This window comes from Pseudophryne corroboree, chromosome 1, assembly GCF_028390025.1.
Source record: "Pseudophryne corroboree isolate aPseCor3 chromosome 1, aPseCor3.hap2, whole genome shotgun sequence".
NCBI classification, from domain to species: domain Eukaryota; kingdom Metazoa; phylum Chordata; class Amphibia; order Anura; family Myobatrachidae; genus Pseudophryne; species Pseudophryne corroboree.
Genome location: NC_086444.1, coordinates 419,695,010 through 419,713,651, shown reverse-complemented (window position 1 = coordinate 419,713,651; position 18,642 = coordinate 419,695,010). Strand labels below are relative to the sequence as shown.

General features: G+C 47.2%; 1 protein-coding gene across 10 annotated transcripts in view; it reads right to left on the bottom strand.

The window, feature by feature from the left end:
• The window catches only part of MTMR3 (myotubularin related protein 3), a 191,957-nt gene that overhangs the window by 75,452 nt on the left and 97,863 nt on the right, over positions 1 to 18,642 (bottom strand). For all 10 annotated transcript variants that reach the window (XM_063913365.1, XM_063913366.1, XM_063913367.1 and 7 more), the window contains exons 2-8: positions 8,628 to 8,688; positions 2,291 to 2,371; positions 2,119 to 2,208; positions 1,882 to 1,998; positions 925 to 1,007; positions 676 to 842; positions 317 to 413 (exon numbers count right to left, since the gene is read on the bottom strand). In XM_063913365.1, coding sequence (XP_063769435.1) covers positions 317 to 413; positions 676 to 842; positions 925 to 1,007; positions 1,882 to 1,998; positions 2,119 to 2,208; positions 2,291 to 2,293 — 557 coding nt within the window. In that variant the 5' untranslated portion in view covers positions 2,294 to 2,371; positions 8,628 to 8,688. The remainder of the gene's footprint in view (positions 1 to 316; positions 414 to 675; positions 843 to 924; positions 1,008 to 1,881; positions 1,999 to 2,118; positions 2,209 to 2,290; positions 2,372 to 8,627; positions 8,689 to 18,642) is intronic.

Here is an 18,642-nt window from a genome sequence, read left to right as displayed (position 1 = left end):
GCAGCATTTCAGCAACGGCATCCAAGCTCATACCCTTCGAGGGGTGGTTTCAGCCTGAATTTGCACAAAATTGCCCGGACCTCTATAGGGCGGTGAGCACTTTTGTGCAAATCTGGACCGCCATAAAGTGTGGCCACTGCCGTGATGACTCGCACCAGCCGAGATCATCGCAGACAATTGGACTGACCCCTTAGAATTTGTGTGTGCTTTAATTCTCTATTATAAAGGTGCAGAATAAAGGTCGTAAGCATTCTTGACGACTTCAAATCTACTAGTTTAATAAATAGATATGGACATTCTAACAAGCCTTACATACCTGAATTTCTCATTGATATTGGAAATTCTCCAAGCATTATCCATATCAAAACCCATCCGCTCCACTTCATTCTTAAAGCGTGAAATCACATGATCACCTGACAACAACAAAAAAAAAGCATACCAACATGAAAACACCCAAGAGAAAGGTATAGCAATGCCCAAAATGATTAACAATAGTTTTTAGATAGTGCTCCCTAGGTCTGGGCTGCGAAACACTGGTACGAAGAAAAAGCTGAATGAACGGACAATATCTGAAGCCTTCTGCCTTAAATACATGCCTGTGTCCTTAATTCTAGGTCCGCATATAAATATATTGGGCTCATCAATGTGACCGATATAACTACACAAAATGCCCACCTGGGCGGCACAGATCTCCATGCTGCTCTTTCTCACTGGCATAAACCTCCATGCACCAGGCATGGTAAGCAAAGGAAAAGAGATCCTCTATACGACTTGGTGGCCGCAAGGTTGCATTTAGACGCTTCTGCCAATCTTGGACCTGCTCAAAGTTGAAGAACTGGCACCTGGAATCATACAGACAAACCTGTTGGGTGATACTTCGTATGCTGAAAAGATATTCAAACTGACTTTTGATAAGGAATGTACCTGATTACTTTGCAGTCTTTGCAGGTCAAGTGAAGCTGAAAGGGATCTCTACACTCTACAGATTCTATCAGTTGCAGAGGAACCTACAATGAAGATCAGACACCCATTAGAAACATTTACATTTCCTTACATAAGGTGCTCCATCCAGGGTTCCTGGACAATATTTTAAAAGGTCTAAACTTCTAGGAGAAATCCTCCAATATGAGTGTCCAATAAGGAACTGTCTGCCATTTAAATCAACGAATGTCATTCTCCCATCATGTGGTCTTCAGACCTAATACTTTTTGGGACAGCAAATTCAGGAAAGACGCAAGGATTGTAGCAGAAGGAACACCAACCAACATATTAGTCTGAGGTAGAGGCGTATTTACCAAATCTTTGCCCAGTCCAGTGTGGGATGGGAATATACGTGCATAACAAAGGGTGCTTCTCTGAATCTAGCGGACGGTGCCGGATACAGCACAACTTTGCTTCCTTGACACACACAAAAATAGTTTTCATGCAATTTTTTGAGTGCCTAATGCTGTTCTTGATAACTCATAGTTAATTAGCCTTTCTTGGGAACCACATTGAGCTGCATTAGCCACGATCACAATAGATTGTGTTTTTTGCAGGGGAGCCAGAATGTTTTGAGGTTGTGAGGGAGGGGGTGCAGGAAAAAAAATATATATATATTGCCCCTCCCCAGTGTGGGGTAGCGCTTACCCCCGGATCCCTGCGGTGACTTTTCCTTTAAAAAGTGTGCTGCCGCAGCGTGCTATGCCATGCTCTGCTGTCCTTGCCGACTCTTTACAGATGCATTACTGGGAGGAGGCGTGCCATGATGAGCCTGCTGGGACATCTCCGCCTCCATTTTTTTTTTTTTTGGGGGGGGGACTTGCTGCCCCATTGCCCCCCCCCCCCCCCCCCAACTTTCCATTCCGACGCCGCTGGTTTTCGGTAAGATACAACACTTACATTAATAGAGGACTCCTTGTATTTAATGTTCAGCCGATAGTTGGAAAGAGAAATTATGGCATCCTCTGCCCGTCCCACAAATTCTGTGCTCTCACCATGCAACTCTTGGAAAGGAACCTGGACAGAGAGAGGACCATGAGTGCGGCAGTGAAAAACTGAAGAAAACATGAATATACTTTGAGACATTACATGAATATCAGACTTATTATATCTGATCCTTTGAGAGACATTTATCACCTGAAGATTTTCATCTTCCCGAATAAGTTGCTTGCGTGGGAAAATCTGATTTGCTTGGATACATTCTAGACTGGTCTGACTCTCCTCATCCTAAATAGATGAGAGATGTGATTACCCATAACAGACAGCAAAGTCCAAGACATCATATGCATTGACTAGTTACACATCTTACCATGTTTTATCCAGAACAGGTAAGGAAGGCAATGGTGGATGACTGCTCTTCCTTGAGGTCTCTCCACCAGACTGATTTTGCCTGAAATATAAAAAAAGATTAATTTCACATTGTAAATTCTCAAATGACGTTGATACTGGGCAATTGGACGACACTCATGAATCAACTCTACAAAATAACAAAAGTGCATAAAATAAACAACAGGATAATCAAAATAAATAGATCAATTGGTCATAAACAAAGCAGAGCTCTTGCATAGATGGCAGAAAATAAGATTTTACTTACCGATAAATCTATTTCTCATAGTCCGTAGTGGATGCTGGGGACTCCGTCAGGACCATGGGGAATAGCGGCTCCGCAGGAGACAGGGCACAAAAGCAAGCTTTTAGGATCACATGGTGTGTACTGGCTCCTCCCCCTATGACCCTCCTCCAAGCCTCAGTTAGGTACTGTGCCCGGACGAGCGTACACAATAAGGAAGGATCTTGAATCCCGGGTAAGACTCATACCAGCCACACCAATCACACCGTACAACTTGTGATTTGAACCCAGTTAACAGTATGATAACAATGAAGTAGCCTCTAAAAAAGATGGCTCACAACAAAAATAACCCGATTTTTTTGTAACAATAACTATGTACAAGTAATGCAGACAATCCGCACTTGGGATGGGCGCCCAGCATCCACTACGGACTATGAGAAATAGATTTATCGGTAAGTAAAATCTTATTTTCTCTAATGTCCTAGTGGATGCTGGGGACTCCGTCAGGACCATGGGGATTATACCAAAGCTCCCAAACGGGCGGGAGAGTGCGGATGACTCTGCAGCACCGAATGAGAGAACTCCAGGTCCTCCTCAGCCAGGGTATCAAATTTGTAGAATTTAGCAAACGTGTTTGCCCCTGACCAAGTAGCTGCTCGGCAAAGTTGTAAAGCCGAGACCCCTCGGGCAGCCGCCCAAGATGAGCCCACCTTCCTTGTGGAATGGGCATTTACAGATTTTGGCTGTGGCAGGCCTGCCACAGAATGTGCAAGCTGAATTGTACTACAAATCCAACGAGCAATAGTCTGCTTAGAAGCAGGAGCACCCAGCTTTTTGGGTGCCTACAATATAAACAGCAAGTCAGACTTTCTGACTCCAGCCGTCCTGGAATTATATATATATATATATTTTCAGGGCCCTGACAACGTCTAGCAACTTGGAGTCCTCCAAGTCCCTAGTAGCCGCAGGCACCACAATAGGTTGTTTCAGGTGAAACGCTGACACCACCTTAGGAAGAAACTGGGGACGAGTCCGCAGTTCTGCCCTGTCCGAATGGAAAATCAAATATGGGCTTTTGTAAGACAAAGCCGCCAATTTTGACAATCGCCTGGCCGAGGCCAGGGCCAACAGCATGGTCACTTTCCATGTGAGATATTTCAAATCCACAGATTTGAGTGGTTCAAACCAATATGATTTGAGGAATCCCAACACTACGTTGAGATCCCACGGTGCCACTGGAGGCACACAAGGGCTGTATATGCAATACTCCCTTGACAAACGTCTGGACTTCAGGAACTGAAGCCAATTTTTTCTGGAAGAAAATCTATAGGGCCGAAACTTGAACCTTAATGGACCCCAATTTGAGGCTCATAGACACTCCTGTTTGCAGGAAGTGCAGAAATCGACCTAGTTGAAATTTTTTCGTGGGGCCTTCCTGGCCTCACCCACGCAACATATTTTTACCACATGTGGTGATAACGTTGTGCGGTCACCTCCTTCCTGGCTTTGACCAGGGTAGGTATGACCTCTTCCGGAATGCCTTTTCCCTTAGGATCCGGCGTTCAAACCGCCATGCCGTCAAACGCAGTCGCGGTAAGTCTTGGAACAGACAAGGTCCCTGCTGGAGCAGGTCCTTTCTTAAAGGCCGATGCCACGGTTCCTCTTGGAACAGACATGGTACTTGCTGAAAGCAAATCCCTTCTTAGCTCCCGAGGCCATTAGTCCTCTGTGAGCATCTCTTGAAGTTCCGGTTACCAAGTCCCTCTTGGCCAATCCGGAGCCACGAGTATAGTTCTTACTCCTCTATGTCTTATAATTCTCAATACCTTGGTTATGAGAAGCAGAGAAGGGAACACATACACCGACTGTTACACCCACGGTGTTACCAGGACGTCCACAGCTATCGCCTGAAGGTCTCGTGACCTGGCGCAATACCTGTCCCATTTTTTTGTTCGGGCGGGACGCCATCATGTCCACCTTTGGTCTTTCCCAACGGTTCACAATCATGCGGAAAACTTCCCGATGAAGTTCCCACTCTCCCGGGTGGAGGTCGTGCCTGCTGAGGAAGTCTGCTTCCCAGTCGTCCACTCCCGGAATGAACACTGCTGACAGTGCTATCACATGATTTTCCGCCTAGCGAAAAATCCTTGCAGTTTTGCCACTGCCCTCCTGCTTCTCGTGCCGCCCTTTCTGTTTACGTGGGCGACTGCCATGATGTTATCCCACTGGATCAATACCGGCTGACCTTGAAGCAGAGGTCTTGCTAAGCTTAGAGCATTATAAATTTGCTCTTAGCTCCAGTATATTTATGTGGAGAGAATTCTCCAGACTTGATCACACTCCTTGTGTGACTGCTCCCCAGCCTCTCAGGCTGGCCTCCGTGGTCACGAGCATCCAATCCTGAATGCCGAATCTGCGGCCCTCTAGAAGATGAGCACTCTGTAATCACCACAGGAGAGACACCCTTGTCCTTGGATATAGGGTTATCCGCTGATGCATCTGAAGATGCGATCCGGACCATTTGTCCAGCAGATCCCACTGAAGAGTTCTTGCGTGAAATCTGCCGAATGGAAGCGCTTCGTAATAAGCCACCATTTTTACCAGGACTCTTGTGCAATGATGTACTGACACTTTTCCTGGTTTTAGGAGAATCCCGATTAGCTCGGATAACTCCCTGGCTTTCTCCTCTGGGAGAAACACCTTTTTCTGGACTGTGTCCAGAATCATCCCTAGGACCAGCAGACGTGTCGTCGGAACAACTGCGGTTTTGGAATATTTAGAATCCACCCGTGCTGTCGTAGAACTACTTGAGATAGTGCTACTCCGACCTCCAACTGTTCTCTGGACCTTGTTCTTATCAGGAGGTCGTCCATTTTCTTTGAAGACGAATCCTCCTTTCGGTCATTACCTTGGTAAGGACCCGGGGTGCCTTGGACAATCCAACGGCATCGTCTTGAAACTGATAGTGACAGTTCTGTACCACGAACCTGAGGTACCCTTGGTGAGAAAAGGCAAATTTTGGGACATGGAGGTAAGCATCCCTGATGTCCCGGGACACCATATAGTCCCCTTGTTCTTTGCTATCACTGCTCTGAGTGACTCCATCTGGATTTGAACCCTTGTAAGTGTTCAAATTTTTCAGATTTAGAATAGGTCTCACCTAGCCTTCAGTACCACCATATAGTGTGGAGTAATACCCCTTTCCTTGTTGTCGGAGGGGTAAATTTATTATCACCTGCTGGGAATACAGCTTGTGAATTGTTTTCAATACTGCCTCCCTGTCGGAGGGAGACATTGGTACAGCAGACTACAGGAACCTGCGAGGGGGGAAACCTCTCGACATTCCAATCTGTACCCCTTGGATACTACTTGTAGGATCCAGGGGTCCTGTACGGTCCCAGCGTCATGCTGAGAACTTGGTAGAAGCGGTGGAGGGCTTCTGTTCCTGGGAATGGGCTGCCTGCTGCAGTCTTCTTCCCTTTCCTCTATCCCTGGGCAGATATGACTCTTATAGGGACGAAAGGACTGAGGCTGAAAAGACTGTGTCTTTTTCTGCAGAGATGTGACTTAGGGTAAAAAACGGTGGATTTTCCAGCAGTTGCCCTGGCCACCAGGTCCCATGGACCGACCCCAAATAACTCCTCCCCTTTATACGGCAATACATCTTTGTGCCGTTTGGAATCTGCATCACCTGACCACTGTCGTGTCCATAAACATCTTCTTGCAGATATGGACATCGCATTTACTCTTGATGCCAGAGTGCAAATATCCCTCTGCGCATCTCGCATATATAGAAATGCATCCTTTAAATGCTCTATAGTCAATAAAATACTGTCCCTGTCAAAGGTATCAATATTTTTAGTCAGGGAATCCGATCAAGCCACCTCAGCTCTGCACATCCAGGCTGAGGCGATCGCTGGTCGCAGTATAACACCAGCATGTGTGTGTATACTTTTTAGGATATTTTTCAGCCTCCTATCAGCTGGCTCCTTAAGTACGGCCCTATCCGTAGATGGTACCGCCACTTGTTCTGATAAGCGTGTGAGCGCCTTATCCACCCTGAGGGGTGTTTCCCACCGCGCCTTAACTTCTGGCGGGAAAGGGTATACCGCCAATAATTTTCTATCGGGGGAAACCCACGCATCATCACACACTTCATTTAATTTATCTGATTCAGGAAAAACTACAGGTAGTTTTTTCACCTCACACATAATACCCTTTTTTGTGGTACTTGGAGTATCAGAAATATGTAACACCTCCTTCATTGCCCTTAACGTGTGGCCCTAAAAGAAAATACGTTTGTTTCTTCACCGTCGACACTGAAATCAGTGTCCGTGTCTGGGTCTGTGTCGACCGACTGAGGTAAATGGGCATTTTACAGCCCCTGACGGTGTTTGAGACGCCTGGACAGATACTAATTTGTTCGCCGGCCCTCTCATGTCGTCAACCGGCTTGCAGCGTGTTGACATTGTCACGTAATTTCCATAAATAAGCCATCCATTCCGGTGTCGACTCCCTAGAGAGTGACATCACCATTACAGGCAATTTGCTCCGCCTCCTCACCAATATTTTCCTCATACATGTCGACACACACGTACCGACATACAGCACACACATAGGGAATGCTCTGATAGAGGACAGGACCCACTAGCCCTTTGGGGAGACAGAGGGAGAGTTTGCCAGCACACACCAAAACGCTATAATTATCCAGGGACAACCTTTATATAAGTGTTCCTCCCTTATAGCATTTTAATATATATACATATCGCCAAATCAGTGCCCCCCCTCTCTGTTTTAACCCTGTTTCTGTAGTGCAGTGCAGGGGAGAGCATGGGAGCCTTCCCACCAGCCTTTCTGTGAGGGAAAATGGCGCTGTGTGCTGAGGAGAATAGGCCCCGCCCCCTTTTCGGCGGGCTTCTTCTCCGGAGTTTTAGATATCTGGCAGGGGTTAAATACATCCATATAGCCTCAAGGGCTATATGTGATGTATTTTTCGCCATACAGGTATTATACATTGCTGCCCAGGGCGCCCCCCCCCAGCGCCCTGCACCCTTCGTGACCGCTGTGTGAAGTGTGCTGACAACAATGGCGCACAGCTGCAGTGCTGTGCGCTACCTGATGAAGACTGAGAGTCTTCTGCCGCCTGGTTCCGGACCTCTTCATCTTCAGCGTCTGCAAGGGGGGTCGGCGGCGCGGCTCCGGGACGAACCCCAGGGCGAGCCCTGTGTTCCGACTCCCTCTGGAGCTATGTCCAGTAGCCTAAGAATCCAATCCATCCTGCACGCAGGTGAGTTGAAAATCTCTCCCCTAAGTCCCTCGATGCAGTGAGCCTGTTGCCAGCAGGACTCACTGAAAATAAAGAACCTAAAAACTTTTTCTAAGTAACTCTTTAAGAGAGCCACCTAGATTGCACCCTTCTCGGCCGGGCACAAAAACCTAACAAAGGCTTGGAGGAGGGTCATAGGGGGAGGAGCCAGTACACACCATGTGATCCTAAAAGCTTGCTTTTGTGCCCTGTCTCCTGCGGAGCCGCTATTCCCCATGGTCCTGACGGAGTCCCCAGCATCCACTAGGACGTTAGAGAAACATCTTATGTTTGACCAGAACAAGTGAAATTAGGATGGCCACTCTTAAGGTGGGTACACACTAATAGATATATCTGCAGATCAATTGATCTGCAGATATATCTATGGACGGATCGGGCAGTGTGCATACACACTGCCCGATACGTCGGGGACTGACGTCATGAACATGAACAGTTCAGCTGTCAATCACCGCCGGCCGCCGCATGTGTACGGGCGGTCGTACACACACAGCGACGCGCCAATATATCGGTAGATATATTGGCTGTCGGCTGTGCTGCGCGGCCGACGCGATACGTCTGTGAACGACGGAGTTCACAGACGTATCGGCCGTACACACTGGCCGACGGTCCCGCGATATATCGGCCGTTCAAGAGAACGGCCGATATATCGACCAGTGTGTACGGGCCTTTAGATAGATGGTGCAGACTCGTCACTATTTTTGAGATCTCCAACACATAAGTCCATGCATAATAATCTCCAATTGCAGTTACCTGTAATAACGTCAGCTCCTCCTGGGAAGTGATTAACCTTCAATACATTTTCTTAAAGGATCTGTGAAGAGGACACAGTATTAGTGATTCCTATATTATTAAAAAGGAACTCTTGTAAAAATAAGATTTTACTTACCGGTAAATCTATTTCTCGTAGTCCGTAGTGGATGCTGGGGACTCCGTAAGGACCATGCGGAATAGACGGGCTCTGCAGGAGACATGGGCACTTTAAGAAAGAATTTAGATTCTGGTGTGCTCTGGCTCCTCCCTCTATGTCCCTCCTCCAGACCTCAGTTAGAGAAACTGTGCCCGGAAGAGCTGATAGTACAAGGAAAGGATTTTGGTAATCCAGGGTAAGACTCATACCAGCCACACAAATCACACCGTATAACTTGTGATAAACTTACCCAGTCAACAGTATGAACAACAGAGCATCAGTACACCACTGATGCAACTATAACATAACCCTTATTGCAGCAATAACTATATACAAGTATTGCAGAAGAAGTCCGCACTTGGGACGGGCGCCCAGCATCCACTACGGACTACGAGAAATAGTTTTACCGGTAAGTAAAATCTTATTTTCTCTAACGTCCTAGTGGATGCTGGGGACTCCGTAAGGACCATGGGGATTATACCAAAGCTCCCAAACGGGCGGGAGAGTGCGGATGACTCTGCAGCACCGAATGAGCAAACACCAGGTCCTCCTCAGCCAGGGTATCAAACTTGTAGAACTTTGCAAAAGTGTTTGAACCTGACCAAGTAGCCGCTCGGCACAGCTGTAATGCCGAGACCCCTCGGGCAGCCGCCCAAGAAGAGCCCACCTTCCTAGTGGAATGGGCCTTAACTGATTTTGGCAGCGGCAATCCAACCGCAGAATGAGCCTGCTGAATCGTGTTACAGATCCAGCGAGCAATAGTTTGCTTTGAAGCCGGAGCACCAAGCTTGTTGGAAGCATACAGGATAAACAAAGATTCTGTTTTCCTGACCCTAGCCGTTCTGGCTACATAAACCTTCAAAGCCCTGACCACATCAAGCAACTCGGAATCCTCCAAGTCAGTAGTAGCCACAGGCACCACAATAGGTTTGTTTATATGAAAGGATGAAACCACTTTTGGCAGAAATTGTGGACGGGTCCGCAATTCTGCACTATCCGCATGGAAAACCAGATAGGGGCTTTTATGTGATAAAGCCGCTAATTCTGACACACGCCTAGCCGAAGCCAATGCTAATAGCATGACCACCTTCCACGTGAGATATTTCAATTCCACCGTTTTGAGTGGTTCAAACCAGTGGGATTTCAGGAAACTCAACACCACGTTAAGATCCCAAGGTGCCACTGGATGCACAAAAGGGGGCTGAATATGCAGCACTCCCTTTACAAACGTCTGAACTTCAGGTAGAGAAGCCAGTTCTTTTTGAAAGAAAATGGATAGGGCCGAAATCTGGACCTTAATGGAACCCAATTTTAGGCCCAAAGTCACTCCCGACTGTAGGAAGTGAAGGAAACGGCCCAGCTGGAATTCCTCCGTAGGGGCATTCCTGGCCTCACACCAAGCAACATATTTTCGCCATATACGGTGATAATGTTGAGCCGTCACGTCCTTCCTAGCCTTTATCAGCGTAGGAATGACCTCATCCAGAATGCCTTTTTCTGCTAGGATCCGGCGTTCAACCGCCATGCCGTCAAACGCAGCCGCGGTAAGTCTTGGAACAGACAGGGCCCCTGTTGCAACAAGTCCTGTCTTAGAGGCAGAGGTCACGGGTCCTCTGTGAGCATTTCTTGCAGATCTGGATACCAAGTCCTTCTTGGCCAATCCGGAACAATGAGTATTGTTCTCACTCCTCTTTTTCTTATGATTCTCAGCACCTTGGGTATGAGAGGAAGAGGAGGAAATACATAGACCGACTGGAACACCCACGGTGACACCAGTGCGTCCACAGCTATCGCCTGAGGGTCTCATGACCTGGCGCAATACCTCTGTAGCGCTTTGTTGAGGCGGGATGCCATCACGTCCACCTGTGGCAGTTCCCACCGACTTGTAATCTGTGTGAAGACTTCTTGATGAAGTACCCACTCTCCCGGGTGGAGGTCGTGCCTGCTGAGGAAGTCTGCTTCCCAGCTGTCCACTCCCAGGATGAACACTGCTGACAGTGCGCTTACGTGATTCTCCACCCAGCGAAGAATTCTGGTGGCTTCTGACTGAATCAGAACCGGTTGGTCGCGAAGCAGGGTCTCCGCTTGACGTAGGGCGTTGTATACGGCCCTTAATTCCAGGATGGTGATATGAAGGCAAGTCTCCTGACTTGACCACAGACCTTGGAAATTCCTTCCCTGTGCGACTGCTCCCCACCCTCGGAGGCTTGCATCCGTGGTCACCAGGACCCAGTCCTGAATGCCGAATCTGCGGCCCTCGAGAAGGTGAGCACTCTGCAGCCACCACAGGAGACAGACACCCTGGCCCTGGGGGATAGGGTGATTAACCGATGCATCTGAAGATGTGATCTGGACCACTTGTCCAGTAAGTCCCATTGAAAAAGGTCCTCGCATGGAACCTGCCGAAGGGAATGGCCTCTTATGATGCCACCATCCTTCCCAGGACTCGAGTGCAGTGATGCACTGACACCTGTTTTGGTTTTAATAGATTCCTGACCAGTGTCATGAGCTCCTGAGCTCTCTCTATCAGGAGATAAAACCCTTTTCTGGTCTGTGTCTAGGATCATGCCTAGGAAAGGCAGATGAGCCGTAGGAACCAACTGCGACTTTGGAATATTTAGAATCCAGCCGTGTTGCCGTTACACTTCCAGAGAAAGTGATAAACTGTTCAGCAACTGCTCTCTTAATCTCGCTTTTATGAGGAGATCGTCCAAGTACGGGATAATTGTGACACCTTGCTTCCGCAGGAGCACCATCATTTCCGCCATTACCTTGGTGAATATTCTCGGGGCCGTGGAGAGACCAAATGGCAACGTCTGAAATTGGTAATGACAATCCTGTACCGCAATTCTGAGGTACGCCTGATGAGGTGGATAAATGGGGACATGAAGGTATGCATCCTTTATGTCCAGAGACACCATAAAATCTCCCCCTTTCAGGCTTGCGATGATCGCTCTTAGCGATTCCATCTTGAACTTGAACCTTTTCAGGTATATGTTCAGGGATTTTAAATTCAATATGGGTCTGACCGAACCGTCCGGTTTCGGGACTACAACATGGTCGAATAATAACCCCCTCCTTGTTGAAGGAGGGGAACCTTGACCACCACCTGTTGAAGATACAATTTGTGAATTGCAGTTAACACTAATTCCCTCTCGTGGGGGGAAGCCGGCAGGGTCGTCAGTGAGGGGGCATCTCCTCAAAGTCCAGCTTGTATCCCTGAGACACAATATCTATTGCCCAGGGACCCAACAGGGGGTGAACCCACTTGTGGCTGAAATTACGAAGACGTGCCCCCGTCGGGCCTAGCTCTGCCTATGGAGCCCCAGCGACATGCGGTGGATTTTGTAGAGGCCGGGGAGGACTTCTGTTCCTGGGAACTAGCTGTGTTGTGCAGCTTCTTTCCTCTGCCCCTGCCAAGAAAGGACGCACCTCGGACTTTGTTTCTTTGTGTTCGAAAGGCTGCATTTGATAATGTCGTGCTTTCCTAGGCTGTGCAGGAATATAAGGCAAAAGATCAGAATTACCAGCTATAGCTGTGGAGACCAGGTCCGAGATCCCTTCTCCACACAATCCTCAGCCTTCCATATGCCTCTTAAGTCGGCATCACCTGTCCATTGCATATTCTACAGGACACGTCAAGCAGAAATCGACATAGCGTTGACTCTAGAACCCAGTAGACTAATGTCTCTTTGGGCATGTTTAATATATATATATATATATATATATATATATATATATATATCTTAAGACAGCATCTTTAATATATATCTATATATATATCTATATATATATATATATCTATATATATATATATATATATATATATATATACATACTAGGGTCTCAATCTCTGCTGGTAAGGTACCTGTCCACGCTGCTACAGCGCTATAAACCCATGCCGACACAATCGCCGGTCTGAGTAGTGTACCAGAATGTGCACGCTATCTGCAGGATCCCTGAGGATAGCTGTTAAGTCAGGGCTACCTTTTGGGCAAACGTGACACCCTAGGGGAAGATTCCCATCGTATCCTGGCCCTAGTAGGGAAAGGATACTCCCTGATAATTCTTTGTGGGAAACTGCAGTCTCTTGTCTGGAGATTCCCGCTCTTTTTCATCATGAGAGGAGGGAAATTTACCTCAGCTTTCTTCCCCTTAAACATGTGTACCCTTGTGTCAGGGACAGATGAGTCATCAGTGATATGCAAAACATTTTTTATTACAATAATCATATATTGAATACTTTCCTGCCATTTTGGCTGTAACTTTGCATTATCGTAGTCGACACTGGAGTCAGACTCCGTGTCAATATCAGTGTCTATTATTTTGGATAGTGAGCATTGAGAGACTCTGAAGGTCTCTGCGACATAGGGACAGACATGGGTAGATTCCCTGTCTGTTCTCTAATCTTTTGTGCAATAAATTCACCTTAGCACTTAATTACACATATCCAAACAGGTGTCGGCGTTGTCGACGGAGACACCCCTCACACACATATTTGCTCCATCTCCTCCTTAGGGGAGCCTTTTACCTCAGACATGTCGACACACACGTACCGACACACCACACACTCAGGGAATGCTCATCTGAAGACAAATCCCCCACAAGGCCCTTTGGAGAGACAGAGAGAGAGTATGCCAGCACACACCCCAGCGCTATTAACCCAGGAATAACACAGTAACTTAATGTTAACCCAGTAGCCGCTGTTTATATTGATTTTTGCGCCTAATTATGTGCCCCCCCTCTCTTTTTACCCTCTTCTACCGTGTATCTGCAGGGGAGAGACTGGGGAGCTTCCTCTCAGCGGTGCTGTGGAGAAAAAACATGGCGCTGGTGAGTGCTGAGGAAGAAGCCCCGCCCCCTCGACGGCAGGCTTCTGTCCGCTTAAATATACATTTACTTGGTGGGGGCTCATACATATATACAGTGCCCAACTGTATATATGCTAACTTTTGCCAAAGAGGTCTCAATTGCTGCCCAGGGCGCGCCCCCCCCCTCCCCTGCGCCCTGCACCCTTACAGTGACCGGAGTATGTGAGGTGTGTGTCGGAGCAATGGCGCACAGCTGCAGTGCTGTGCGCTACCTCAGTGAAGAGTAGACTGGAGTCTTCTGCCGCCGATTTCGAAGTCTTCTTGCTTCTTATGCTCACCCGGCTTCTGTCTTCCGGCTCTGCGAGGGGGACGGCGGCGCGGCTCTGGGATCGGACGACGAGGGTGAGATCCTGTGTACGATCCCTCTGGAGCTAATGGTGTCCAGTAGCCTAAGAAGCAGGACCTATCTTCAGAGAGTAGGGCTGCTTCTCTCCCCTCAGTCCCACGATGCAGGGAGTCTGTTGCCAGCAGAGCTCCCTGAAAATAAAAAACCTAACAAAATACTTTCTTACAGCAAGCTCAGGAGAGCTCACTGAACAGCACCCAGCTCGTCCGGGCACAGATTCAAACTGAGGTCTGGAGGAGGGACATAAAGGGAGGAGCCAGAGCACACCAGAATCTAAATTCTTTCTTAAAGTGCCCATGTCTCCTGCGGAGCCAGTCTATTCCCCATGGTCCTTACGGAGTCCCTAGCATCCACTAGGACGTTAGAGAAATTACTATACAAAACATACACAGGAGACAAACATTCTTGCAGAACTGAGACATTTCATTAATGAAACAATCTGACGACATATAATATAAACCCCTATGAAGGTTATTATTACCTGGAATAAGAAATTTTGTAAAGGGACAAAACACACAGTGATACAATGTGGTTTTTAAATCCTCATTTATTCTTTATTCGTCTTTTTCTTTATTTACATTATTGTTCACTTTACTTTTTCTTTTCTATTTCACAGCAGGCCTTTTACCAGCATTGATAATAAAAGTTACATTTTATAGAGTCTACTTATTAATAGTTTTGTTTGTGCGCCACTCTAAGACCAATTCTTTTCTCTATCAAACTTGCTTCAACTTATATTGGCAACAATATTGTGTATGGCAGCACCCCCAAGCGTGATTACACTTCACGTGATTGCTATATGGGGCAATAATAAGAATAAAAGTATATAATATTGCTACATACTAGTACAGTAAGTAGTCTTTCCCAATCCCCTTTTCCTTCATTACTCCCATATTGTTTATCCCGTATATATTGTTGTTTTTTTTTTACCCGGTATGTATAAGACAGCAGCTGCGCAACATCTATCTTTACCATTACTTAAATCAGGACAGAGCCACTTTCCATTACTATATTAAATTGGGATGCTGTGTGTACTGTATGGTAGTCACTAGGATGCTGTCTGTCTTGGACTGCAGTTACGTGGATACTGTGTGTCCTGTAAAGTGTTTACTGAGATGTTGTCTGTCCTGCTTTGCTGCAACGTGGATGCAGTCTGTCCTGTATTAGAGTCACACGGATGCTCTCTTTATTGTTTTGCAATTACATGGATAATACCTGTATTGTACTGTGGCTAGAACTAAAGCTGGACACACACTATAAGATTATCTGTCCAATCTTTCTGTTTGGAACGAAAATCTGGGAGCGTATGGGAGCAAATGACAATTGACCATTTGCTCCCAAACACTTAAAAACAGAAAATAATGGATAGATAAATTGGTTAAATCCATTTGATATAACCAATTTATCCGAATTGCCCATTTTGGGCTTTTTGGCTTTTGGGAGCAAATGGTTGATTGTCATTTGTTCCCATACATTATAGATTTTCGCTCCAACCAGAAAGATTGGACAGATAATCTTAGCGTGTACCCAGCTTTAGGATTTGATAACACCACTTTTTAGGATTCTGTATGGCCCCACCCGTCTACACCACTTTCCGAATTTTTCTAGGGCTACTATACGTTTCCAATCCACCCCTGCCTACCTCTGCTCAACAAATGGTGCTTTGGTCACAGTTGAATGCACCAACACTGAAAATAGCAATGATAAACTCTGCGTCACCCAGCTCATCAAACTAGATAAAGCCATTAACAACTTTAGCAAGCCCACGGGGTATCTGATGCTAGGTCGACATGGATAAGGTCAACAGTCAGTAAGTCGACCATTAATGGTCAACAGGCATTAGGTCAACGTGACTTTAAAAAAAAAAAAAAAAAATTAGTATTTTTTTTTCAAATTTTTTCATACTTTCCGATCCACGTGGACTACGACTGGGAAAAATAACCTTGCCCGAAGTTTGCTTGCCATGCATTTTACGTTGACCTTTTCATGTGCCATCCTTTTTTTGGTGTCAACCTTGTGCCTGTCGACCTTTTGGGGTCCACCTAGTCACTGGCGACCTTTTCCAGGTAGACTTAGCCATACCCAGCCCACGGTATATGCACTGTAGTACATCAGCATTCACAGAAGAAAAATCTGAAGAATAAATAAGAATTTACTTACCGATAATTCTATTTCTCGTAGTCCGTAGTGGATGCTGGGGACTCCGTCAGGACCATGGGGATAGCGGCTCCGCAGGAGACAGGGCACAAAAGTAAAAGCTTTAGGATCAGGTGGTGTGCACTGGCTCCTCCCCCTATGACCCTCCTCCAAGCCTCAGTTAGGATACTGTGCCCGGACGAGCATACACAATAAGGAAGGATTTTGAATCCCGGGTAAGACTCATACCAGCCACACCAATCACACTGTACAACCTGTGATCTGAACCCAGTTAACAGCATGATAACAGCGGAGCCTCTGAAAAGATGGCTCACAACAATAATAACCCGATTTTTGTAACAATAACTATGTACAAGTATTGCAGACAATCCGCACTTGGGATGGGCGCCCAGCATCCACTACGGACTACGAGAAATAGAATTATCGGTAAGTAAATTCTTATTTTCTCTGACGTCCTAAGTGGATGCTGGGGACTCCGTCAGGACCATGGGGATTATACCAAAGCTCCCAAACGGGCGGGAGAGTGCGGATGACTCTGCAGCACCAATTGAGAGAACTCCAGGTCGTCTGCTTAGAAGCAAGAGCACCCAGTTTTTTGGGTGCATACAGGATAACAGCAAGTCAGTTTTCCTGACTCCAGCCGTCCTGGAAACCTATATTTTCAGGGCCCTGACAACCTCTAGCAACCTGGAGTCCTCCAAGTCCCTAGTAGCCGCAGGTACCACAATAAGCTGGTTCAGGTGAAACGCTGACACCACCTTAGGGAGAAACTGGGGACGAGTCCGCAGCTCTGCCCTGTCCGAATGGACAATCAGATATGGGCTTTTGTGAGACAAAGCCGCCAATTCTGACACTCGCCTGGCCGAGGCCAGGGCCAACATCATGGTCACTTTCCATGTGAGATATTTCAAATCCACAGATTTGAGCGGTTTAAACCAATGTGATTTGAGGAATCCCAGAACTACGTTGAGATCCCACAGTGCCACTGGAGGCACAAAAGGGGGTTGTATATGCAGTACTCCCTTGACAAACTTCTGGACTTCAGGAACTGAAGCCAATTCTTTCTGGAAGAAAATCGACAGGGCCGAAATTTGAACCTTAATGGATCCCAATTTGAGGCCCATAGACACTCCTGTTTGCAGGAAATGCAGGAATCGACCGAGTTGAAATTTCTTCGTGGGGCCTTTCTGGCCTCACACCACGCAACATATTTTCGCCACATGTGGTGATAATGTTGTGCGGTCACCTCCTTCCTGGCTTTGACCAGGGTAGGAGTGACCTCTTCCGGAATGCCTTTTTCCCTTAGGATCCGGCGTTCAACCGCCATGCCGTCAAACGCAGCCGCGGTAAGTCTTGGAACAGACATGGTACTTGCTGAAGCAAGTCCCTTCTTAGCGGCAGAGGCCCTGAGTCCTCTGTGAGCATCTCTTGAAGTTCCGGGTACCAAGTCCTTCTTGGCCAATCCGGAGCCACGAGTATAGTTCTTACTCCTCTACGTCTTTTAATTCTCAGTACCTTAGGTATGAGAAGCAGAGGAGGGAACACATACACCGACTGGTACACCCACGGTTTTACCAGAACGTCCACAGCTATTGCCTGAGGGTCTCTTGACCTGGCGCAATACCTGTCCAGTTTTTTGTTCAGGCGGGACGCCATCATGTCCACCTTTGGTTTTTCCCAATGGTTCACAATCATGTGGAAGACTTCCGTGTGAAGTCCCCACTCTCCCGGGTGGAGGTCGTGCCTGCTGCGGAAGTCTGCTTCCCAGTTGTCCACTCCCGGAATGAACACTGCTGACAGTGCTATCACATGATTTTCCGCCCAGCGAAGAATCCTTGCAGCTTCTGCCATTGCCCTCCTGCTTCTTGTGTCGCCCTGTCTGTTTACGTGGGCGACTGCCGTGATGTTGTCCGACTGGATCAGCACCGGTTGACTTTGAAGCAGAGGTCTTCCTAGGCTCAGAGCATTGTAAATTGCCCTTAGCTCCAGTATATTTATGTGGAGAGAAGTCTCCAGACTTGACCACACTCCTTGGAAATTTCTTCCCTGTGTGACTGCTCCCCAGCCTCTCAGGCTGGCATCCGTGGTCACCAGGACCCAGTCCTGAATGCCGAATCTGCTGCCCTCTAGTAGATGAGCACTCTGCAGCCACCACAGAAGAGACACCCTTGTCCTTGGAGACAGGATTATCCGCTGATGCATCTGAAGATGCGATCCGGACCATTCGTCCAGCAGATCCCACTGAAAAATTCTTTCGTGAAATCTGCCGAATGGAATCGCTTCGTAAGAAGCCACCATTTTTCCCAGGACTCTTGTGCATTGATGCACTGACACTTGGCCTGGTTCTAGGAGGTTCCTAACTAGCTCGGATAACTCCCAGGCTTTCTCCTCCGGGAGAAACACCTTTTTCTGGACTGTGTCCAGAATCATCCCTAGTAACAGCCGACGTGTCGTCGGAATCAGCTGCGATTTTGGAATATTTAG